This window comes from Panthera pardus, unplaced genomic scaffold, assembly GCF_024362965.1.
Source record: "Panthera pardus isolate Hobbes unplaced genomic scaffold, ASM2436296v1 HiC_scaffold_7, whole genome shotgun sequence".
Classification (NCBI taxonomy): domain Eukaryota; kingdom Metazoa; phylum Chordata; class Mammalia; order Carnivora; family Felidae; genus Panthera; species Panthera pardus.
Window position 1 is genome coordinate 63,044,664 of NW_026527002.1, and position 26,024 is coordinate 63,070,687.

The 26,024-nt window shown below is 41.0% G+C and overlaps 1 protein-coding gene across 1 annotated transcript in view; it reads left to right on the top strand.

Moving 5' to 3' along the window:
* The window catches only part of DEPTOR (DEP domain containing MTOR interacting protein), a 135,055-nt gene that overhangs the window by 49,075 nt on the left and 59,956 nt on the right, over positions 1 to 26,024 (top strand). The window contains exon 4 of the mRNA XM_019459947.2: positions 19,862 to 20,040. Within this exon, the coding sequence (XP_019315492.1) occupies positions 19,862 to 20,040 (179 nt within the window). The remainder of the gene's footprint in view (positions 1 to 19,861; positions 20,041 to 26,024) is intronic.

Below are 26,024 nucleotides of genomic sequence, written 5' to 3' on the forward strand. Positions count from 1 at the left end.
TTAATCTTAAGAGAGAGAGAGAGCATGAGCAGGGGAGAAGGGTAAGGGGAGAGAGACAGCGAGCGAGAGAGAGAGAGAGAGAGAGAGGGAATCTTAAGCAGGCTCCACACTCAGCACAGAGCCCAACACAGGGCTTGATCCCATGACCCTGGGATCATGACCTGAACCGAAATCAAAAGTAAGAAGCTCAACCAACTGAGCCACCTAGCCGCTCCTAAATGCACATTTTTAACTAACCCTGATTTTTATCTTGAGACCTAGAGGAGACTTCTCAATTCTAATTTAACCTCAGTCTTAACATGGAGGTAGGTCTCTTCTAGGTCTGGTTCATAAAGACGTTAGTTTAGTTTTTCACCTAAAGGGCCTTTGGTCTGTTCAGCAGCGGGAATTTCTCTCTCCAGCCACTCATGGTCTATTTAGTTTGCTTAGGAGTATAAACCTGAGTGAAGAATTGGTTTACAGTGCCTGCATGCCATTAGATCTCTGTTGAAGTCCCACGGCTTCCTTTATATTCTCTCCTCCATAGGACTGAAGGGAAATATAAGGGAGAAACTGTATCCAAAGGGGAAAAGCCCTTTTGTGTGTTTTATCTTATCAGAGGTTTCTCTCCCATGTGCCCCTGGGATCTTTTTCCTGTTCCCTCCCAGTGCCTGGCACAATAAATATTTATTGAATGAACAAAGGACTCCGCGTGCTATGATCGCTGTGAGCTGCTGAACTTGTTCCATGAAAGCGCTACAGAGAACTTGCTTTTAATGGCAAACAACACTAGCCAGAGGTTCACCTTGTCTTGCCTCTTTAGGGTTTAAAAAGCATCTTACGCATTATCATATTTGGCCCCCTGCCCAATGCTGGGAGTTATTACACAGTTAATCCCACTGTAGAGATGAGGAAGATGAGCTAGAGAGAGGTTTAATGACTGATGTAACCCTAAAGCATGAAGCTGGAGGAAAAAAAAAAGTCTTTAAAAGTTTTTAAGCTTTTGACTTCATCTTGTTCCATTTCTGGGATAGAAGTGCTTTTCAAACTGAGATACTGAGTCCTATGAATTGATTCCAATTTTGTGTTCAAAATGCATTTTAATTATTTTGCAAACTTTAATAAAAATACTTCCTAATAGGCTATGTATGACATTTTCACAGTTTACATGTGCTGCTCAGTTTGATAGTGATTCATACAATCTTGGAGTGAACATTTCCTGTCTTCTTGGTTTATTTGAAGAGTGTCCTAAGATTGCAATGTAAGTAGGTTAAAAGTTGTTTCCTTTCACAACTGCTTGTCTGAGTGACAAGGAATGATTTCCATGCTGTATAACTAATGTCAAGAACTGTTAAGAATCTTGAGATTTTATTTTATTTGCAAGCTAACAAGTTTGCGTGCCATCACTTCCTGGATGCCGCGGCAGAAGACAGGAGACCCCTGGGTCAGAGACAAAGGACAGTTTGTTACTCTCAGCAATAGTAATAACCAGAGTATCATCATTTTCTGGAATGAGTTCTGCAAGCTTTGGCTCCTATAGCAGAGCACAATGGGTGCCAGATGACACCTGCCAGGGTTGGGTTACAGAAGAGGATCGAAAGCATGAGGAACCTGAATTTTTTGTAATAGTCTTAAAGCAAACTGCTCTCTAGCACAGAGGAAGACATTACCTTTATTATACAGGACAGTAAACCAGTCTGCCCTTTTGCTTCAGAGAGAGACACTATCTTCCAAGTCTGCTCATTAGGCAAACATTGAAAAGATAGTTTAGAACATGAGCTGTCAGTGCTTCTGCTTGCAAGATATGAGGAGATGTGCACAATCCATGGAGAATTAGACCCTGGCAACTGAAACAAAATGCACAAATTAATTGGATTTTGTAGCTGATTCTTGAGGGAGCAATAAATATCACCAGTTCTCTTCTTTTTGTATTTTTGTGTGTATGGTAATCAAAGCTACCGTATAGGTTTCATTGCTTAACGTTTGTAAGTATATGTTGTGTTACAAACATGAAATTTTTAAAAAAGGGATTTTCTGTAAAATTTTACTTGAAAAAAGAGATTACTTCTTTAAAAAGTTTTAAAATGATGCTATTTTTAAAGGACTTTGTCTTTAAAGTCTTTTCACAGGGTGTTTTAACAACAATTTTAGAAATTTAAGGGGTTTTATTATATGTGCAGCTCTTTGTGGAGTCATGGGAAACTTTTGATCTAGAACTGCATCCTTGTTAGGTGCTCCTAACCATCTATTCTTTCTTTTCATTTATTTATTTTTTAATGTTTATTTATTTATTTTGAGAGAGCGCGCACGTAAGCCAAGGAGGGGCAGAGAGAGAGAGAGAGGGAGAGAGAGAATCCCAAGAAGTCTCTGCGCTGTCAGTGCAGAGCCCCACGTGGGGCTCGATCCCACAAACCATGAGATCATGACTTGAGCCCAAACCAAGAACCAGACGCTTAACTGTCCAAGCCACCCAGGCGCCCCTCTTTCCTTTCTTTTTAAAAAAAGTTTCTATATAACAGGCCATGCAAAATTGTGGGCTTCACCTGACGGGTTATTAAAATGTTTAATAATTTGCCTGTCAGGGACCTTGGACTGGAGAGACTATATAAAACAAACTCATTGTTTTATCATTTTCAATATCTACAAAAATTTTATACTGCAGTTATTTTCAAACAATTTTTCTGTCTAAACACTCCCTTATAAGTTGTAAGTGTAAAGTATGGAAAAGAGTGTGTATGTATGTTGAAAACATCCAGCCCTCGTTCACCTAATTTTGTTGGTTTTCTAATTTTTTTACAGCTTGCAGCTTCAGCCTGCCAGAGAAGGGCCATCTAGGAGCCAACCTCATGGCCAGTTTGGTCATGTAGCTGAGCTCATGCCTATTCCCTGGGAACAGAACTAGCCAGGGTCTATACTTTTGGTTATGCCCCAAGACTGGGAAGTAGGGGTAGTGAAATGCATCTGGGAACACAGATCCATTGGTAACACAAAAAGTGATGATGTGGTCACTTCATACTCATCGGGGTGGTGATCACAAAAACAAACAACAAATAATAAGTAACAGTGTTGGTGAGGATGTGGGGGAGATGAACCCTTGTGCATTGCTGGTGGGAATGGTGTAGCCACTATGAAAAGTGGTATGGGGGGGGGGGGTCCTCAAAAATTAAACGTAATATTACCATATGATCCAGCACAATTCCACTTTTGCGTATGTACCCAAAGTAATTGAAATCAGGGACTTGACCAGATATTTGTACAACCCTATTCATAGCAACATTATTTACATTAACCAAAAGGTCAAAGTAACCAATGTCCATTGATGGATGAATAGATAAAATGTGGTACATATGTACAATGGAATATTATTTAGCTTTAAAAAGGAAGGAGATTCTGAGGCACCTGGCTGGCTCAGTCGGAAGAGCACTGGTTCTTGATCTCAGGGTCGTGAGTTCGAGCCCCTGTTGGGTGTAGAGATAAATAAATAAAATAAGTAAACTTTAAAAAGGGAGGATATTCTGACACGTGCCACAACGTGGATGACAGCATCATGCTAATAAGCCAGTCATAAATGGACAAATGTTGTATTATCCAACTTATGTGAGGTCCCTAGAGTAGGCAAATTCATAAAGACAAAAAGTAGGTTGCCGAGGACCGGGGGGAAGAAGGAACAGGAGTTATTATTTAGTGGATATAGAGTTTCGCTTTGGGAAGATGAAAACGTTCTCAGGATGGATGGTGATGATGATTGCATAGTCAGGTGAATGTACTTAATGCTACTAAGCTATATCCTAAAAATGGCTAAAATGGTAAAATATTATGTTATGTTTATTGACCACAATTATAAAGTAGATAAGATAAATTACAATATTGTAAATCACTAAAAAAGCTGGTGGGAGGTGGGCAGGAAGCATCAGGCTTAACGGAGAGTACCAGCAAGCACGAGAATGACAGAGCAAGGTGACATTCGTGCTGTTAGGGCCAGATGTTGACCAGAGGAATTGGAGAGACAGTGGTGTATGCCCTGGAGATTCGGACGATAACGATGAACTGTATACCAAGCACTTCACCAAGTTCACCAAGGTGAACTACCAGAAAGCATGGGGACCATACCAACCTGGGTTTCGAGCTCCAGAGCCCGTGATCGTAACCGCTTTTCCGTCTGCAGTTTCCACTTTGCAAAATTTCTGCAACTTCAAGCCAGGGCAGTAGCGATAATGAACGCCACTAGATGATAGTAAACAGTATGCAGCTGAACAGGTTTTTAAATGGGGCTGAGAAACATCTCTGGGTCTGGTCTTGGAAATCACATTCCCCTTACTGTTTCTTGGCAATGCTATCCCCATATAACGTATGGCAGTAATATTCAAGCTTTGTTAACATGCGGAACAGACAGCAAGCCAGCTGTGCCTGTCAGAAGCCATCAGCCCTAGCTTGTCATCTACAGATTTCTAGCTCTAGGTGTCATTTAGAGCTGATTTAAAGGTAAACACATTGCTGCTTCAACGGCAGACTGGGTTCACTGACGGTGGAGGTTGACTGTGCTGGTTATTTCTGCCATGTTTTCCTGATCCCGCGGAACTGCTGGGCGGTGAACCTTGTCGTTGTAACATTCACTTTGCCAATCTGTCTCTGTTGTTACTTTTCAACTGGTAAGATGAAAGAGCCATTTGAGATTTCTAGAGTTGGGGAAGCATGTGCCAGAGCTCTTCTCCTGTCTCTCATCAAAACATGCAACCTTTCTGAGCCTGTTTTTCATCTCTAAAATTGCAAGAAAATGCATAATTCACGGATTTGTGGTGCAGACTGAGGTAAAGCCCAGCAGAGCCTCGTCTAATGCAGGGTGTCAAAATGCATATAGTCCAAAGTATCCTTGTGTTACCCCGGATTACCTCTCTACACTAGAATTGCATCCAGCGTGCTGAGATGTCCAGCCTGTACGTGAGACATTTCTGTTCGTCCTCCAGATCCATTCTCTCCCCATTCCCAGCCCTCCGTGTTCCCCAGAGACTGACTGCATTACTAGGCTGCGTTGCCATTGCCTCAGTCAGTGGGAGGCATGAGCAGGAAGTAAGTGGGAGGGAAGAGCGTGAGGTCAGGATTTTATTTCTCTGTTCCCTCCCCACCATTGGAGGCTCCAGCTGATGTCAGGCAGCCCTGTCCTTTCCCACATCTCTTTTAGGCTTTGGAAACTTCCCTCCCTCTAGAATCCTCAGACCAAGAGTTGTTAATGATCACTGATGTTGCCAGCCTGGGAGCTTTACATTGTCATTTCCTTTAACACTGCCCATAGATCAGTAGTTCTTTTATTATAAACTATCTTTCACTACCCATGTACACATTCTTGTAGTTTCCTGGGACCCGGATTGATAAGCCCTGGAGACCCACCTGGGAACTGAAATGAGTGATCTTGTATCTCCTTGAGTGGACAGGGAGGCAGAATTGCCCACACTCGGTCAGTGGAAAATTGACTTGCTCTTTCTGTTGTCGCTGAGAGTGTACCATGTATGATGTGATGGTCGGAATTGGCACAGGGTTCTTTCAGTCACCACTGTTGTGCAAGTACGGAGTGTGGTTGAATCGTAATGGGTTATTCTGGCTCCCTTTCTGCACCTGTTTCATCCTGGGTTCTAGCCCAGTAACTACAGCAGCCATCTCTCCAAGGTGATTGTGTTTCATTTCTCCAACTTGGCCAGAAGCTCTTTGACGTCATGGACCTTGGTCATTCTTATTTAGGAAAGAAATCAATGGTTAGCCCCTTTCCCTTTTTCCTAACGTGTGGAATGTTCAAATTTGAGTAAAACCAGTAATAGATATTTGATAATCTTAGATCACTCTATTTGTATTTTCTCATTGTAGGTTCTTATCAGAAACATTCAAAGAATAAGAATACTAATCAGCCATCATTTACTGAGCACTCCTTGCTCTAGGCAACATCATAAGTATTTTTCACACATTATTTCATTTAATTCTTCCTATACCCTAAGAGGGAGAGATTTTCACCATTATTTTACAGGTAAGGCAAGTGAATTTGCGATGGGCTAAGTAATAAGCATTAAACCTCCAGTTCGATAAGAGTGCTCCTACAGAAGTTTCTCGCAGTGTATACTCTTCACTTTCCCACAATAAGCATTAAAAGTTAAAAATTTTAATTCCCTGAATGAACCTGTAGAGATTGAATACCATCTCCAATATGCTTTGAATCCAATGACTCTCACTTACGTCAACTGTCAAATTTATTCCATCTGGAAGAGATTAAGAACTCAGAGGTTTTTCTAGAGGAAATAGCTTGTTTGTTTTTAAGTGCTGAGATTCTAGAGTGAATGGATCAAGAGGGATAGGGCATGATGAGGCTGTGCCAGACATTCTGCAGCAAAGAGGAAAAAGAACACACACAGAGTAGAAGAGGGCGCAGGACCTTCTGAGAGAAGAGGCACATATTGGAGCAAAGTAAAAGTGGATTTTTTTAAGAGTGATAGCAGGGGAAGGCATGGCTGGGACTTTTTCAGGAAGGAGGGTGTTCTTCCATCATTAGAGGCTTTGTGTGGAACTCCCTCCCCACCGTAGGTGGCTTTGTCTTGAAATGTAGAGACGAGTCCAAGAGGTGTAGTTGCTATGCTGTTTTTCTTGCTTATTTACTAAATGGAAACATCCCTACTTAATTATAGTCTCTTCACACAGAGCTGAGGAGTGTAAGCAAAGGCATTGTTCCGCCAAATGAAAACAGCACTGAATTGACAGAAAGCATTTATTAATTTCAGAGCCCCTGACAAAAGAGTCTTTCAGACCAGAAAGAAAGAAAGTCCAGATATTTTTAACTGTATTAAAGTTCAATTTGTAGTTAAACTTTTGAAGCTTAATACACATAAAATACACATATCCTGAGTGTGCAGCTCGATAAATTTTCACAAGCTTCACACACTTAGGGAAACCACCACCACCCAAATAGTACTTTTCAAAGATTGTCCTCTGTAGCCTACTATAATTTAACATCCTAAACAAAATTGATTTTTATCAGTGTTAGCATTCGTTAGAATATAACATTTCTTTTGAAGAAATTAAACTTCTTTGGCTTTTATGTGTTTCACCTGTCACCTGAATGCCACCTCCTGTCCCCAGATACTTGGAATTGGTTCTTCTGGTTAGTTTGAACTGTTGCCCAACCTGATGAGGATTGACAAGAGTCAACAAGGGTCTACTCTCATGGTGTGTGTATGTACCTATGTGTATTGCTTGTTCACTGCTACTTGGTGCCAGGCTATTTGCTAGAGGCTTTTATAGATTAGCTCTAATTTTTATAACCCCATTGACGTAAGCATTATTATCTTTATGACCTGCAAGAGGAAATTTAGGATCGTAGAGCCCAACCACAGCTTGGAAATCACAGTTCAGAGATTCAAACCCAGGGTTGCTTCTCATTGCCACCGTCTCTGGAACCATTTGTGTTCATAGGCAGGAACAGAGGAGGAGGTAATCAACTGGATCACTCCTAGATGCCTTTCTTCCCTTTCATTATCTATATACTTCTACTAACTCTTTTATGGTATTTATCTACCTTGCATATAGGTTTTAATTTAATTTTAATAAGCTTCCCACTGACAAGTAAGCAATTTAAGGTCAAGGGCTGTGTCTTTTCATTTCTGCATCTCCTGGGACATAGAAGATGCTCAATAAATATTTATTGAACTAATGAATGAATAAGTGAAATGACCAAAGTAGTGATTTTTTAACAGCTCTATTGAGATGTAACTCGCCTACTGTACAAATGACCCATTTAAAGTATACAATTTAATAGCTTTTAGTATATTCACAGATATGTGCAACCGTAACCACAATTTTAGAACATTTTCATCACTTCATTAACTCTTAGCTATCATTTCCCTGGCCTTTCATCTATCCCTACGCAACCACTGGTTTACTTTGTGTCCCTGTAGCTTTTTCTGTTCTGAACATCTCACGTGAGTGGAATGATACAGTACGTGGTCTTCTGTGACTGTCCTCTTTCATTTGTCATGTTTTCAAGGTTCATCCCTATTGTAGCATGTATCAATATGTCCTTCCTTTCTGCAGCCAAATAGTATTCGATTGTGTCCACGTATGACATTTTCAGTTTTATCAGTTGACAGATATTTGGTTTGTTTCTGCTTTTTGACAGTAATGAATAATGCTGCTGTGAACATTTGTGTACCAAGTTTTTCTGTGGACATATGTTTTCATTTCTCCTGGACATAGAGAAGTAGAATGGCTGGATCGCGTAGTAGCTTTGTGTCTAGTGGTTTGAGGAACTGAGATGTTTTCGGAGTGGCCGTACCATCTTCCATTCCCACCAACAGCTTATGAGGCCTCCAGTTTCCCCACATCCTTGCAAACAACTTATCATTATCTGACTTTTTGATTCTTGCCTACTAGAGGGTGTGAAGTGATAGCTCATTGTGGTTTTGTTTGCAGTTCCTGAGGACCAATGATGCCTAGCATCTTTCTATATGCTTATTGACCATTTGTATATCTTTTTTTGTCTATGAAGATCATTAGTCCACTTTGAAATTGGGTTATTTGTCTTTTCATTATTGAGCGTTAAGTCAAGTTTTTATTTGGATTCAAGTTAGCTAACATATAGTGTAGTATTGATTTCAGGAGTTGAATTTAGTGATTCATCACTTACAATACCCAATGCTCATCCCAACAAGGGCCCTCCTTAATGCCCATTACTCATTTAGCCCACCCCTCCCCACCTCCCCTCAGTGTTCTTTATGTATTCTGGATGCAAATGCATTGTCAGTCATATGCTTTGCAAATATTTTCTCCCATTCTGTGAGTTATCTTTTCACATGCTGGCTGGTGTCTTTGAAGCACAAGAGTTGTAAATGTTAATGTCCAGTTCATCTATTTTTTTCTTTTGTCACTGGTGCTTTTGGTATCCTAAGAATCCTTTGCCCAATCCCAAGTCACGAAGATTTACCCTTATGTTTTCTTATAAAAATTTTATGGTTTTAACTCTTCTACTTAGGTCTTTAATATATTTTGAGTTATATTTTTCTACAGAGTATGGGGTAAGGGTCCAGCCTCTTTTTTTTTCTTTTTTTGCACATGGCTGTCTAATCATCTCAGCATAATTTGTTGGAAAAATGATTCTTTCTGATTGGGTGGCCTTGGAACCCTTGTTAAAAATCAGTTGACCACCAATTTAAGGAGAAAAACAGATGAACATAGGGAAAAGGGAGGAAAAAAAAAGAGAAAGAGGCAAAATGTAAGAGACTCTTAACTGTAGAGAACAAACAGGGTTGATGGAGGGAGGTGGATGGGGGGGATGGGCTAGACAGGTGATGGGCATCAAGGAGGGCACTTGTGATGAGCACTGGGTGTTGTATGTAGGTGATGAATCACTATATTCTACTCTTGAAACTGATATTACACTATATGTTAACTACAATTTACATAAAAACTTGAAACAACAACAACAAAATCAGTTGACCACAGGTGTATTAAAGCAGTGATTTTTAAATCTGTTTCAAGCGTGGAGTCTTATGATTGTCCGATGTAAGATCTTGCTTGAAAAAAGAGAGCAGAGACTGTTTTTTCTCCTCTTTCACACCACTTCCACAAATGTACAGGACAACGTTGTCCTACTGTCACCTGGCTCATTAACCTGCACAAAAGTAGTATCCACTTCTCATTGTGTTCAGTTTTTTTTTTTTATCACTTTCTTACTTTTGTACAGTATATTTATTTTCCCTAGTTGGTGTTGTCCTCAATTTTTCTTCACTACTTCATCTGCTTCCCTTAAACTTCTTTCTTTACCCCTTTTCTTTCTTTGTCTTTGGCCTCAAATGCTTCTATTTTCCAATAATTATGGAAGCGTCCAAACTAAATAATAACCATTCCCTTAAAAGGAGCCTTTATGGTATGTTTTAGAACTAAGCTTCCCCTGACAGTTGTTTAAAAAGGCTCATAGAAGTTGGAATTTTTTTGAATTCATTGTAAAAGTGCTCAGTTTCTCTCCTTCTTGTGTAATTTTGCAGTTAGGAAACCATGGCTGAATGTGGCCATTTAGGACTGTGGTCTTACAGTTGCACTCGTATCTGTCTAAAGCTGACTTAGGTTCTGAAAATGTTTACTGCGGTAACACTAAAAACCATGGGCAATGTGAAAATTACAACTCAGGTTCCAGAATATCAGTCTCTTCAGAGCATAAAATCATCACGAAAAAGTTCTAGTTTTTCTTCCATCAGATTTTAGGATAGCAAGCAAAGAGGAAGGGATTTCACCTTTCAAAGGCAAATAACTTTCTCTATTTCTGTAGCTTGTGATATTTTTAGTTTTTAGTCGGTTGAATAACAAATATTTGTTGAGCACTTAATGTATATGCCTTCCCTAGGCTCAGTTTGGTTTTTGTTTGTTTGTTTGTTTGTTTGTTTTCTTTTTTAAGAAATAAAAGCATTTAAGACATGGTGTCTTATCTTTCAGAAGCTTCTAGCTTAGCTTGAGTGCATTAAAAATCCAATGGATATATAAACCATGGTATTGACTTTAAGTTCAAATCAGAGAGAGATCTGCCTGGATTGTGCTTTAGTTGGGATACTTTCAAAGAAGGGTTAGTATTTAATCCAGCCCTTTAAAAGAGCTCCACTGTGTCATTTAGCCCCTAGTGCAAATGAGAACCAGTGACCTTTTTGTCCTTTCCTTCAGGTTGGTGTAGTCCCTCATCTGTGCACAGGACTGCTCCTGAGGAACCGGGGCTGGACTTTAACCCCCCTTTTTACCTGAAGCCAGGTTTCCTTGTACCTGAACAAAGTACAAGTGATGCAAGTGAATGACCCGTTCACTGTATCACTGTGCAATGAACACCTCCCCTGCCTCCTTTTGAATAGTAGAGAATGGAGAAATAGATTTCTCCAGAGAAAGAGAGCAGGGGAGATGTCAAGGAGTAGCATGAGTAAGAAAAAAGATGAAAGTCAGTATGTTTAATTCAGTGTGTAATATGGAGACAAGTTAAGGATAGTAAAAGGTAATGTGTTGGCAAAAAATGGGAAATGCTGCTTTTCCTTTCTTTCCCTCACCCTTTCTAATAGGTAATGTTTTTACTCAAAAATATTAACTGAACAGCTTTCTGTGTACTCGTTCCAAACCTAATTATTATGAAAACTATGTCAATTTATCTGTATGACATCTGTTCTATAGATAATAGCATAGCACATAAGAATACCAATGCTCATGGAAGCATTTCTTCCTTATTAATACGCTCTTGCTAATCACAGAAGTCAATGTTATACATTCAAACTAAATGTTGGGAGAATACATCTAAGTATATTATTAATACATTGGGAACTACTTTATTATATTAGATATTAATATAAGCATTTTGTCAGAAACGAGCCATCTGGTTAAACAAGACTTAACCTCAATATAATTTCTTTATTGATAACATTTTTCCCCAGTTACAAAAATAGTGTATACTCTTTGGGTAATAATTTGAGTAATAGAGAATTCCATTAAGAAAAGGAAAATCATTCACAAACTACCCCCAGGAGTCTTAATATTTGGGTGAGTTAATTTTTAATTTTTAATGGTTATCGTGTATAGAGTTACATATTTTGCCTTTCAAAGTAATTTATCATTATATTAACACACGCCTTTTTAAAAAGCTATCTCTCTATCTCTCTAAATCCTAAACCACCTTTTTGGCCACATAGTGCATATGGGTCATTGTGAATCTCCGTAGCTTATCCCCTTGAGTACCATTTACGTATGTTCTCATGTTATAGAGGGCCCATCAACTATTTTGATTTTTTTTTTCCATGCACAAGGAGATCGTTATCAGCTTATTTCTATTTCTGTACTGGCCCCTAAATGTAGCAGTTCCTTCCATTGTAATGCTGCCTTCCCCCTGGCTTAAAGTCAGTCTGGGAAATCTGACTCAGATATATATCCAGGAAAGGTGGAAATCAAACTCACATGCACGATCAAAATCTGTTGAGTGCATGCTTACGGGAGGCAAGTATTGTTGGTGCCTAGCACCATATTTGGTATATGGCTTTATGTCATGATTACAGGCCATAACGGGACAATTTTGACGAAAAATGAATATGTTCTATAAAATGTAAGTTTCTGAGCATCGTATACACTCCTGATTACTTATTAAAATAGAGTTGTTATTCTTGTCTAGAGAAATGCACACAGAATCTTAATTCATTTTGTCACAAAGGGGTTTGATTTTATCAAATAGTGGCTTCATCTAGAAAACTTTTAGCATCATCACCATCACCACCATCATCATCACCATCATCATCATCATCATCATCATCATCCTCATCATGGCTAAACTGTATTCAGTGTTTAGGGGGCAGCTGGCACAATGACTGAAGTATTTATGCATTATCACACTCATATTGCACAACTCCCCAAGTTGTCACTGTCATTACCCCCAGTATACACATGGGGAAGCAGGGTCATGCGGCTAACACGTATGCAGAGTTAGGATTTAAGGCTGGATTTGCCTTTAATCTCATGCTTTCAAAACTACCCTACACTTTAAGTAAAGTAAAAACTAATAAATAAACGAGGAAGAGATAAGACAAAACTGTGAATGAGCTACAAATATTGAAATTGCCTTTCAGCTAGTAAATAAAAATAAACCAGTGTGGTACCTACTCTCCAAGATGGTTCCAAATATACGTGCATGTTGCTCTTCCCATGAAGAGGTGCTGCATGTATCCCCTCCCCTTGAGTCTGGCCTGAATCTGATGACTTTATAAATATAATTCAGGGCAGTTGACATTCTGTGACTTCAGAACCTAGGCATGAAGAAGGCCCGGCAGGGTTGATTGATTTTTGATGAGTGCCAATGTAATTCAACAGGGAACAAATGATCTTTCAACAAATAGTGTTGGAATGACTGGAGAGCCACATGCAAAAGAATGAAGTTGGACCCCAGCCCCATGCCTTATAGAAGAATGAACTCAGAATGGATTATGGAACTAGATGTAAGGACTCACACTGTAAAACTCTTAGAAGACATAGAAACATATAAATATTCACAGGCTTGGGCTGGGCAGTGGTTTCTTAGTCGTGACACCAAACACACAAGTGACAAAAAGAGAAAAAGGGATAATTTGGACTCCTTCAAAATTAAAAGCTTTTGGTTACAAACAATACCATCGAGAAAATGCAAAGACAACCCACAGAATGGGAGAAAACATTTGCAAATCACCTGTCTGATAATGGACTTGCATCCAGAATATAAAAAAGACACTTAACATTAAATAATAAAAAGACAAGCTAATTTTCAAAATGAACGAAGGGTTTGAATAGACATTTTCCCTGAGAATATATACAAGTGGACAATAAGCACATGCAAACGTGCTTAATACCATTAATCATCAGGGAAATGCAAATCAAAACCACAGCGAGACACCACACCCACTAGGATGGTCCTAATGAAAAAGAATGGATGATAACAAATGTTAGCCAGGAGGTGGAGAAATTGGACCCCTCGCACGTTACTGGTGGGAATGAAAGTGGTGCAGCCACTAGGACAACAGTCGGGCAGTTTTCCAGAAAGTGAAACGGAGCTACCACCTGACTCAGCGACTCCACTGCTAGATGTGTATTCAAGAGAAATGAAAACATGTCTCTGCACAAAAACTTGTGTGTGGATGTTCACAGCAGCATTATTCATAAGAACCCAAAATGGAAACAATCCAGATTCCATCGACTGATGAATGGATAAACAGAATATAGTCTATCCAAAAAAAAAAGAAGAAGAAGAAGAAGAAGAAGAAGAAGAATATAGTCTATCCATACAATGGAATATTATTTGGCAATAGTAATTGTGGAAGGGATGGAAATACTAATACATGCTACAGCATGCATGAACCTTGAAAACATTATATTAAATGAAATATAATTGGGAGATAGCTTGCTATCTAGCAAAACATCATTGGAATAAGTGGTAAGCCAAACTCTTGCCTTAACACTAGGACAATGTATTAGTAGTAAAATCAGGGCGCTTGGCTGGCTCATCCAGTTAAGCCGCTGACTCTTGATTTCAGCTCAGGTCATGATCTCACAGTTCATGAGTTCCAGCCCTGCATTGGGCTCTGTGCTGACAGTGTGGAACCTGCTTGGGATTCTCTCGTCCTCTAGCTCTGCCCTTCCCCTGCTCATTCTCTCTCTCTCTCTCTCTCTCTCTCTCTCTCTCTCTCTCAAAATAAACAGCAAAAAAAAAATCCCATGAAAGGCTTTATCTTAAAGAGAGGAACCTGTATAGGGACATTAGTTGATTTTAAAGAGAAATGAGGAAGAACTAAGACTGGTGGGGTATGTTTTAAATGGCAAGCTGAACCAGTGCGGGCAGACCAGCCAACAGTCTCTTTTTTAAAGCTCATATTGGCGACGGCGGCTCGCCAGTCACTTGTCCAGAGGCCACTGGCTACTAAGCAGGAGCTCTAGAGGCCTGGCAGATCATGTTTCTGGTTACAAGAAGTGACACAAGTAAACCCTATCCGCTTGTCCTCTCCACAGCCCGAAAGGAAAATTGTGGAGCTAAAAGGGGACAGAGTGGTATAAAGAGAGAGAAAAGCCAGGCATCTGCTGATGTGTCATAAATGGAGAGTATTGGTAGGGCAGGAACTCTAGATTCACCTCATCTCCACACAGGTTTTATAGGTTAGTTTTTGTTGTTGTTGTTGTTGGTCTGTATTTCTTTTCATAGTTTGACTAGAGTCAGGGACTATATGGTCATATTCCACAGAATTTAGGAGTCCATGCTAAATCAAACCTTCTGTATCAGATAATGGCTTGGCAAGAATTATATTTAATCTAGATTATGTCTTTTTTTTTAAGTTTATTTATTTATTTTTGAGAGAGAGAGAGCAGGGGAGGGGCAGAGAGATAGGGAGACAGAGGATTGGAAGCAGGCTCTGCACTGACAGAGAATTTGACGTGGGGCTTGAACCCATGTACTGAGATAATACCTGAGCCGAAGTCTGACGCTTACCTGACTGAGCCACCCAGGTGCCCCTAGATTATGTCTTTTTTAAAAAAGTAAATATGACACGTAATATTGTGCTAATTTAAAGTGTGTAGTGTGTTACTTTAGTACATTTATATATCATAATATGATTACAGACATAGTGATATTTGTCATACTACATAATTCTAGTATAATATTATTGTCTATATTCATTATACAGTGCATTAGCTCTCTATGACTTATTTGCTACTTGTTACAAGTTTGTACCCTTAAATAGCATCAGTCTTATCCATCTCCCCCCACCCAATCCCCTGGTGAACCACTCTCTTTTTTATAGATTTCACTTTTTAGATTCCACATACAAGTTATATTATACAATACTTGTCTTCCTCTGTCTGACTTACCTCACTTAGCATAATGTGCTAAAGGTCCATCCTTGAGTACATTGTTGTTGCAAATGGGAGAATATCTACCTTTCTCATAGCTAAATACTATTCCATTGTATATATGTACCCCATCTTTTTTATCTGTTCATGTCTTGTTGGTCATTTGGGTTGTTTTCATAACTTAGCTATTGTAAATAATGCTGTGGTAAACATGAGAGGGAAGATATTTGTTCAAAATCCTGTTTTCATTTCCTTTGAATATATACCCAGAAGTGGAATTGATGAATTATAACGTTGATCTATTTTTAACTTTTTGAGGAACCTCCATATTGTTTTCCATACCATTTGGACCCATTTACATTCCCACCAACAATACAAAAGGGTTCCCTTTTCATCACATCCTCACTACCACCTGTTGTCTCCTGTCTCTTTGACGATAGCTAAAGGGGTCATTTTTAATACTCTAGGGTAAAGATGTACAGTAAGGGAATGCATAGAAATGAGTTTTATTTATTCACTCAGCGTATACTTTTTGAGGATCTTTTATATTAGGAAAGAACCATGCACCACATAGACAAGGACACTCATCTCAAAAAACTTGGATGAGTGGATGATTCCCCTAGGGCTCGAAAGGCCTTGCAGGGAATTATGGGAGTCTTTCACAGTGGTACATGGTCCAGATCTGTGGGATCAGAGAAGACTTCTTAGAGGAAATGATGTCTAAAACTGGAAAACTGAGGAGACTAGCTTTCCTCTATTTTCATGCCACAATATCTTATTTGAGAGCCAAAATAAATGAAGAAATGGTGGCATTCCTAATTTGGACATGCACGTGAGCCCTTCAGGGATCTTTTCTAGATTCTCATCTGTCCTTTTCATCTTCTTCGTAGGGCTTGGTCATTAAAATATTAGGCATAATTCTTATTGCTCATCCCAACTCAGCTGTTACTAACCCTGGGAAGGCAGCCCAGGAGCTTTTTCTAAGGATGGATTGAAACACAGAAGAGGATTGACTTGGAAAAATGTCTAAATAAAAAGATTTTTTCAAGATTTTGTTACATGCTGAGCAAGAAGGATTTTTTTATGAGTTCTGTTAGATGCTAATAGCTTTTATAAATACTCTTAATATAAAAGCATACACTTATATACGTGGAACTTCTCTTTCCAAAGATTTTTGATGATGATAGCAATTCAAAGAAGGAGGTAGAACAGGCATTATCTTCCTCATTTAATATGGGGACACAGAAGCAGTGAGAAACTACGTCATTAGTTTGTGGCAGAGCTGTGCGGGGCCCCCCCAGTCCTGTGCCCTGCCATGGCTTTCATATAATAGGACTCTGAAGAATCTGCTGCAAAGACTGGAGGGAGCACCAAGGAGTTTCCCTTGTCATTTCATAGCTGTGGGGCACAAGTTCATCCTGCGTGGGGTAGGCATGTAGGCACAGTGATTGGTTAAGTAGTGTAACCCTTGGGATATACCTTGCCTTTTTGTACCATAAAACTCTTTTATTCACACTCATATATGATTCTCACAATCATGGGTGAAGATAGCATTATACTCTCGAGGAAAAGGAGGCTGAAACCAAGCAAAGTGGCTTGTTTTACATCTTACAGCTAAGTGATTCTGAATAAACTGAAGTCTTCAAATTGCTAGCCTGGTGTCCTTTCCACAGCAGATTGGGGCTCCAAGTCTGAAAAGCATGGAAAATGCACATCCTATGAATGGACATTCAGGTATGGAGGTTCAGTTACCCCCAAAGGAAATGATTTATAAACATGTATCATGTGCTTCTTTGCATGACCTTAATCAAATTTCCTACCCACAACACTGAATGCTGCCATACAGTTTTTTCTCATTTGGATGCAAATTATGTTTTGTAAATTCAGATATAATTGACACATAATATTGTATTAGAGAATTACATTTTTCTCGAGTGGGTGAAGAAGGGGTTGGATTACAGTGGTCTCTAAGGTTTCTTCCTGCTCTAGAATGAAATGGTACAATTTGTGTTGCATATTATTGTTAGTTTGAAAAGAAATGAGGATTTTTGAAAGAAAGATGTAGAAGACAGGAAATTTATCAGAAATAGTTTTAAAGAGGAAAATGACACAATGATTTTGGCATTTTATGGAGTTCCATTTTTCATTGAACAAAGTGTTATGGGCAAACATGGACCCTATCCTATTGGACCTTATAGTTGAATAGGGGAGGTAGTCTTGAATCTGGTAATCACATAGACTTTACAGGGAACGATGAGATGGCCTAACGGAGACCTCAGAATAGCCGAGATACAAAGGATAAGGAGTCAAACAAGCTTAAGGAGTAGAAGAGTGACAGGGAAAAGTAGCGGAGAGCATTCCAACTACAAGAATAACATATTCAAAGGTCCTGTGGTAGATGGAGTATGATATGTTTGAGGAGCTATAATAAGACTCTCTCTGAAGCAGACAGAGGTCAGAGGTGAAAATGGTCTGAAGGGCGTACACGGGAAGGATCGGGCATGCATTAGAGACCATATAAACGATTTCAATCTTTAACTTAAAAGCAGCGAGAAACCTTTGAAGTGTGTCTTCAACAGCAGTAGGACATTATCAGGTTTGAGTTTTAAAAAGATAATTTTAATTGCTGTGTTTGGACTTAGATGCTTGAGCTGGGTTGAGAACAAGAGTGAGTACATAGTAGAGTCTAATTAAAAAACGACTTAATTAGGTTAAAGGTGTTGGTGTTTGGGCTAAGGAAATGGCAGCGCCAGAGAAGGGAAGAGCTAGACATACACGAGCACGATTTGGGACATAAAATTCACAATTTATACTGACTGGGTGGGTGGATGCCACCTTTTTTCCCGGTGGGATGACAGAAGCACCACTGGCACAGGGCCAGGTTTGGGAGAAGAACAGGAGTTCAGTTCTGGGCTTGTTGGTTTTGAGGTATCTTTGAAAGGCCTGTGTGGATACAAAGGTCTGGAGTTGGGAATATCGGCCTGATCTAGAGACATAAATTTGGGAATACTGGGGGGCGTGGATGGCAGTTAAAACCTTTCCCTGAGTGACTATGGAATGAGAAAAGAGGTATTTGGAGGAACTGAATCTCAAGAGATTCCAGCCTTCAAAGTCCAGGGAGATGAGGAGCCAACGCAAAGGTAGCTGAGAAAGAGGTAAAGAGCTGAGAAAGAGCTGAGAACAGAGGGACGGGACGGGAGGGAAAGCAGGAGAGCGTGATGCCCTTCTGGACGAGGGAAATGGTCAGTCGCATCTAATGGCATGCGATTAACGTCAACCAAAATGGGGACCTACAAGGTGCCCATCATGTGTGGTTGCAAGGGAGAATGCTGTGGCCCCGTGGGAGCTATTTCGGAGTGTAGTGAGGACAGAAGCGAGGGGAGTTGGAGGATGCTGGAGAGGGAGGTGTGAGAAACAGTTTCTGTGGGGAGGGGGTGTTGTGAAGGAATGGCTGACGTCAGTTCGGTCTACTGTAACAAAAACCGTAGACTGGGTGACTTAATAGACTCTTATGTCTCACAGCTGGGAGGCAGGGAAGTCAAGACCAAGGTGCCAGCAGTTCTGCTGTCTGGTGAGAGTCCGCTCCTTGGTGTGCAGACGGTCTCCTGTTGCCTCATCAAGAAAGAAGGGGGAAGCAAACTCTGTCTCTTCTTGCAAGGGCAGTAATCCCATCATGGGGGCTCCACCCTTATGAAATAATGACTTCCCAAAGGTTCCAGCTCCCAGTGCCATCACACTGGGCATTCTCTTGTCAATATGTGAATTTTGAGGGAACACAAACGTTCGGTCTCCAGCGGTCATCTTATTGGCTCAATGATATGGGAAACCGAATACTTGCTTTAGGAAAGAAATACTAGCCTTTTTAGAAAGGTGGGATGGGGCTTGGTCAGTAAATTATAACTCCTTTTCAAGGTGGCTAAACTGCATGCCATGTGCCATGTGGGTTTTAGATTACATTTCCAGTTTTTTCCCGTTTTTCTTTTTTTTTTTTTTTTAATATATTTTTTAAGTAATCTCTACACCCAACGTGGGGCTTGAACTTATAACCCTGAGGTCAAGGGTCAACATGCTCTACTAATGCAGCCAGCCGGGCACACCACGAGTCTATTTTTTTTTTAAGAGAGAAAGAGAGTGTGTGAATGAGTAAGAGAGGAGCAGAGAGAGAGAGAGAGAGAGAGGGAGAATCCCAAACAGGCCCCACACCCAGCAAGGAGCCCAACATGGGGCTTGATCCTGCCACCCTGGGATCATGACCTAAGCTAAAATCAAAAGTCAGAGGCTCAACCAACTGAGCCACTCGTCATCCCCCCCACCTTTTTTTTTTTCTTAATTACCAAGAGAAAATGCACCTATTCAGTCCTGAAGCAGAACCTTCTCTTAGAAGTTACATGTGTAACAGCACATGACAGCCACATCTGTCTGTCTAATAACTTTGCTGTGATACGTCACAGAAGCCTGTGATACAGGATTTCAAATGAACTACTTTCCTTCCGCGTAGGTTTATTTTTCTTCCCTTCCTTCCTCCCAGGCTGATGAGCCCTGAAAACACACTCCTGCAACCCAGGGAAGAGGAAGGGGTCAAGTATGAGCGCACCTTCATGGCGTCTGAATTCCTGGACTGGCTGGTGCAGGAAGGCGAGGCCACCACAAGGAAGGAGGCCGAGCAGCTGTGTCACCGGCTCATGGAGCACGGCATCATACAGCATGGTGAGCACATGGGTCAGCTCTTGCCGAGGTGACAGACAACCCGGAGACCTTGTGACTTTTACAACAACGAGCATTTATTTCTCACTCGTGGGTCTGTAAGTCAGTTGTGCCTCTGCATGGGGTTGGGATCGGCTCGGCTTGTCTCCAAACTGGGCTCAAGTTCAGCTGGGCTGGCCCTGCATCCTCATTCTGGGACCCCGGCTGAAGGAACATCTACTCTTTGGGATATAGTGTTTTCATAGAGGAGGGCAGAAGCTAAAGAGAGGAGGCAGATTCTTACAGTGTCTCCAAAAACTTCTGTTCGGATGTGATTTGACATCCCCAACTCCCACATCCAGTCGGCTACAGCAAGCCATCTGGTCCAGTCCAGATGGGAAGTTGATGCTTCTCACAAAGTTGGTTGCGAGAGGAGAATGAATATTTGCTGAACCACAGTACAAGCTGTGACAATGAAGAGGTGATCCAAGAGGCCTCATAAAAGTTTCACTTTCTGTTTAGGGCTGAATCATAATGATGCCATATAACCTGTTGGTTAAGAACTATATTAGTTATCTATTGCTGCATAAGAAATTACTCCAGAAATTAAAGGTATAAAACAATAGTAACTGTTTGTTACCTCGTAGGGTTCCTTTGGGTCAGGAAGTCGGGAGAGGCTTAGCTGGGTGGTTCTGGGTTGGGAGTCTCTTGTGAGGTTGTGGTCAAGATGTTGGTCAAGGGTTACAGTCGTCTGAAGGTTTGACAGGCTACAGGTTGGCTTCCACGGTGGCTCACATGTGTGCCTAGCAAGTTGGTGCGGGAAGCTGGCAGAAAGTTCCAGTCCAATGTGTATGGACTTCTTCATGAGGCTGCTTGAAAATTCTCATGACATGGCAGCCCGGCTTCTTGCAGAAGGAGTGATCTAAGAGAGTGCAAGACAGAAACCACAGTGCCTTCCAAGTCAGCCTTGGAAGTCACACACTGTCATTTCTTCAGTGCTCTGCCGGTTACCAGGTTAGCCCTATTCGGTGTGAGAGAAGACTGTATACGGGTGTGAATCTCAGGAGGCCAGGATCACTAGAGCCATCCTGGAGGCTGCCTCTCACAAAAACATAGGCTCTGGAATCCCAGCTGCACATCTGTAAGATGGGGATATCTGCACAGGCGATTGTAGGAGTAAATGGGGTAGATGTAAAGCACTCAGTTCAGTGTCCTGTTCTTAATAAGCACTCATTTAATGTATTAGCATAAAGTGTAAGCTTTAAACAGTGAGGACAGGGCTAGGAACCAGACAGGCACATCAGCCTCCAACTCGCTATGAAAGGCAATACTTGAGTTATTCCTGCTGTGAACTCCCCTAGCCCTGCTTCTGCACAGGCCTAGGATTTCTATCCCAAGGTTAGGAATATAATAACGGAATCATAGAGCTGAAAGGCACTTTCAAACTTAATTGGAGCAGGGTTTTACAACCGCAGATTGCAACCCTTTAGTGGGATGTGAGATAAACTTAGCCATTCCCAGCATTACTTCTACTTAAAGTATGGTCTGGGGACCCACAGTGTCACCCGGGAGCATGGTAGAAACACGGAATCTCTGATTCTACCAAGTGCTGCTGAATCTAGTCTACATTTTCACCTGATCCCCAAGTGGTTTTGAATGCACATTAATGTTTGAGATGCAGTGGACTGGATTTAACTAGAACAGAAAATATCAGAGCGTGTTTTATCTAGTGAGGTTATGCATTGCTTTGTAAAACTTTGATTTCAGCTAGATAGTTGTATAAACATATGGACATATTCATGTGTGTATTGATTTGCCACATAAAAATTGTCACTGCGCACTGGCGTCAAGTATTTTGAAAGCCACTGACCTAGAGGCATTCCTTAGAGAGGCCCTCAAGCCACTGTTTTCCAGGATGGTTTCTCCTTGCAATGCTGCCACGATTGAACTCATAGCTGTTTGTTGATGGCCTCATATGTCTGCTGATGTGCTAAGCTCACTGACAGTAAGAAGCTGAATAGAGGGAAGAGTGCCAGTGTGGCCTCTGGCTTTAGACAGCTTAGTCTTGTTCGAACTGAAAGATGGATCTAAAAGCAATTAGCAAACAATAGAAGCTGTACTTTTTATTTGTCTATTTTATACTCTGTGCTGGGCACTATTCTAATCATGTCACAAATATTAACTTATTTAAACAGGCAGATATTCTTTTTGTTATTTAAAAAAAATCTTTTTTAACATTTTAATTTATTTTTGAGAGACAGAGAGACAGAGCGTGAGCTGGGGAGGGACAGAGAGAGCGGGAGACACAGAATCCGAACCAGGCTCCAGGCTCTGAGCTGTCGGCACAGAGTCCCACGCGGGGCTGGAACCCACCAACCGTGAGATCATGACTTGAGCTGAAGTCGGACGCCTAACCGACTGAGCCACCCAGGCGCCCCAGATATTCTTTTTGTTATTGTTGCTAAGTGTATTTTATTGTGGAAAGAACACCTAACATGAAATCAATCTTCTTAACAAACTTCTAAGTGCACAATATAATATTGTTGACCATAGGGCAGGTGTTCTTATTTTCTCCATTTTACAGAAAAGGAAACCAAACCACCAATAGATTAAATGGTTTGTCTGAGGCCACTCAGATAGTAAGGTCCAAATGGGTATTTGCCAATAAGTGTGAACTCAGAGTTTTAGTTGGAGTGTGGGGCTTTCCACAGTGAAAAACAGTGCATTTGGATTAGAGTTAGTTCTGTCGTCTTTGCTACAGACAGAAAACTTGGTGATACCAAGTTCCATACACAAATGGCCTCTTACACTACAGTTCACTGGCTGATACTATAACATCTTCAGAGAGAGGACAGAGGATGCCACACATTGTTTCCAAATGATTTCCAAAGAGTGAGCATTACACTTCAACTATGGTGTAATTTTGTGATGCTATAAACACAAACACCCTGAAGTTGCAATGTGAAGGATAAAATAAGGCATCACTGTTGGCAAATCTTAACCCCCAAAGTTTGCTTTCTGTGGTTTCAGGAGGATTGCATATTCTCTGTCTGTAGACATCAGAGTTTCCAAGGAAGTTCTAGTTTTCCTAACACAGCAATTCATTGCTAGATTACAGGTTCTAACTTTGAGTTATGAAAATATGGCTACCACGTATGTGTATGTTAGAGCTAATGATAAATGCCAGTTAGTGTCTTAAGCAAAGCTCTGAATTCTCTAGCTAATAATTAACTTCACAGGTTAAACATTAAAGAAGGTCAGACGTTAGGCTTTGAGCAGAAGGTTTCTTTTTTTTTTTCAACTTTTTTTTTTTTTTTTTTTGGGACAGAGAGAGACAGAGCATGAACGGGGGAGGGGCAGAGAGAGAGGGAGACACAGAATCGGAAACAGGCTCCAGGCTCCGAGCCATCAGCCCAGAGCCCGACACGGGTCTCGAACTCACGGACCGCGAGATCGTGACCTAGCTGAAGTCGGACGCTTAACCGACCGCGCCACCCAGGTGCCCCATGAGCAGAAGGTTTCTAGATAAAGGTGGTTCCCTAGACTGAAACCAGTAGGCATAAAAATCAGGCCCACTTATGAAATTCTAACCATTTATGAAGGGTGAATGATGCTGTGTAATCCAGAAGGAACTTGTTAGATGCGTCATTAGCTTACAAGCATATGTATGTGTATATATGTGTCTGTGTGTATATACACACATGCAGGCATATATGTCCATATTTATACAAATGTATGTAAGTTGACCACATAGCTACATATTTATCCAGCTTTTCCATTTATTAAGGTTTACCGTATATCAGGCACTGGGCTAAATACTTTATAGATTTTAATATGTTGTATACTTAATATGTATGTGTTTCACACATAGGACACACATATATATATAATCTTATTAAAATCTAGCAACAATTTTGTGACATTTTTGTTATTAATATTATAGTTTTCCAGGGAAAAAAAGCATAAGTTCAAAGCCTTTAAGGTATTTTCCCAAGGCTGCATAGCTAACGAGTAGCTACTAGGTGTTGTGCCTTATTCAGATGTTTTCCTTGGCCCAGGAGGTAGTAACTGGGTGTGGCCACCTACAGTGGGATGAACACTGTCTTGGGAGGGAGACAGACAGGAATTAGATCCCAGTTCCTCCATCTACTGAGTAGCCATGTTGACATCTCAATTCTTCCATTTTTTGGGTTTTTAGATTTATGAAATTAGAATTCTATACCATTGAAAGCTATGTTTTCATTTCGGGTGGGGGGGAGATCATATGACCACCCACATGTTCCAAAAGGACTCAACATATAGTTGGATTCATGGCTAAAACTTATCAGAATGAAAGGACACAGAGAAGGATCATCCAGGGAAAAAGACACATCCGATGTTATCGGGAGAAATCCAGACACAGCTTTCCTGTCCTCCCTCCCAGGGCCACACAGACCTGGCTCCTTCCTCCAGCAGGGACATACACTAACACATGTGCGATGTCTCTGCCCAGGGGAGCCCATTTGAGACACAGAATACGAGGTTTTTGTTGGGGGTTGCTCACGGAGGTACACTCCGCCTGCTTGGCCAGCCACAACTCTCAGCATTGCAGACTCCCAGTAGGAAAACACGTATTCTCCATAAATCATAGTGTTTGTACAAACAATGTAGGCAGGCTGGCAGAGCAGAATTCAGGTCCCCAGGTGGGTGAAGTTGCCTTATCGTGAAGTTACCTAGGGAACCTTCCAAAAGCCAAGTTCCCAGATGCTAGTCACAGGCCAGGCCCCCAGGCGAGCCCTTCTGTATCAGGGCTGCTATGGTAACCCTCCTCCCCGCTCAGAGCTGCCGTGGAGGTTACATAATAGCGGTTGGCCAAAGCTTTCCACAGGGCGTCTACTTCTTATGGCCCCCAAATGCCTGCTATGGTAGGCGATCTGGTCCATTGTAAATAACAGTTAGCATTTATAGAGCCCCTACCACGTGCCAGCCACTGTTGTAACCACTCTACTCATTTACTCACTTACTCCTCTCAAGTTAGGTATCATAATTATTCTCCTTTTAAAGATAAGGTTAAGAAACTTGCTGAAGACAAGAGCTAGTAAATGGTAGACTCAGCATTCAAATCCAGGCAATCTGGCTCTTCATCAGCAACGACGACTGAACACCGGTTATAAGCTCCACTAGGTGAGGAAGAAAATTCCTCAACTTGTATTGCATCAGCTCACACGGCCTGGCACATGTCTTAACCATAAAAATTGCTGGTTCATAAAATACACGATTCCCATGCCCCAAACAATGACCAGGTGCCTGGAGATGTTTGTATAACCTTCGCAAAATGCCGCGAACACGTTTCTCTGCTCGCATAAAGTATCTCCCTCAACTGCCTTAGCTGCTCTCCAGCTCTCTTTTCCTTACATGGAGGGGGATAGAAAGCAGATAATCACACGGGTAAATTGTTCACAGCTGCAGCAGATGACCCTGGATAATCAGGCTACTGCTGTTCTGTCCAGGCGTATAATTTCCTCTTTTAAAGATTTAGTCAGAGCTCTTCAACAATTTCAACACTTCATCAAGCCCTCTTTCTTTTTCTTTTGTTTTAAGAATATATTTATATAACATTTTGCAATTCCCAAAGTGGTTTTATGTATATTAGCCTTTTAATCCTCCCAGCTGCTCTGGGGTAGTTGTGATTATCCCATTCTGCAGCGGAAGACAGTAACTGAGACGTTGAGTCTGACAGCCATGGAGAGAGAGCTTGGAACCTGCCACCCAGGAAGCTAGATGCCAGAGCCAGACAGGAATTAGCCCCATCTTACCAGTAATTACGATCACTGACAAGAGTTCAGCCTGAGCCTGGAATAGCCTGCCTAAAGAAAGGATGAAAGAGAGAGAGAGAGAGAAGGATGGGAGAAAGGGAAGAAAAATGGCCCTGATGATTGAGGCTGAAGGCAAGATTGCAACTGGCCCAAGACTGAGTGATACTGCGGAAAAGAAAAGTATTCTGACAGAACACTAAGGAGGACTTGCCC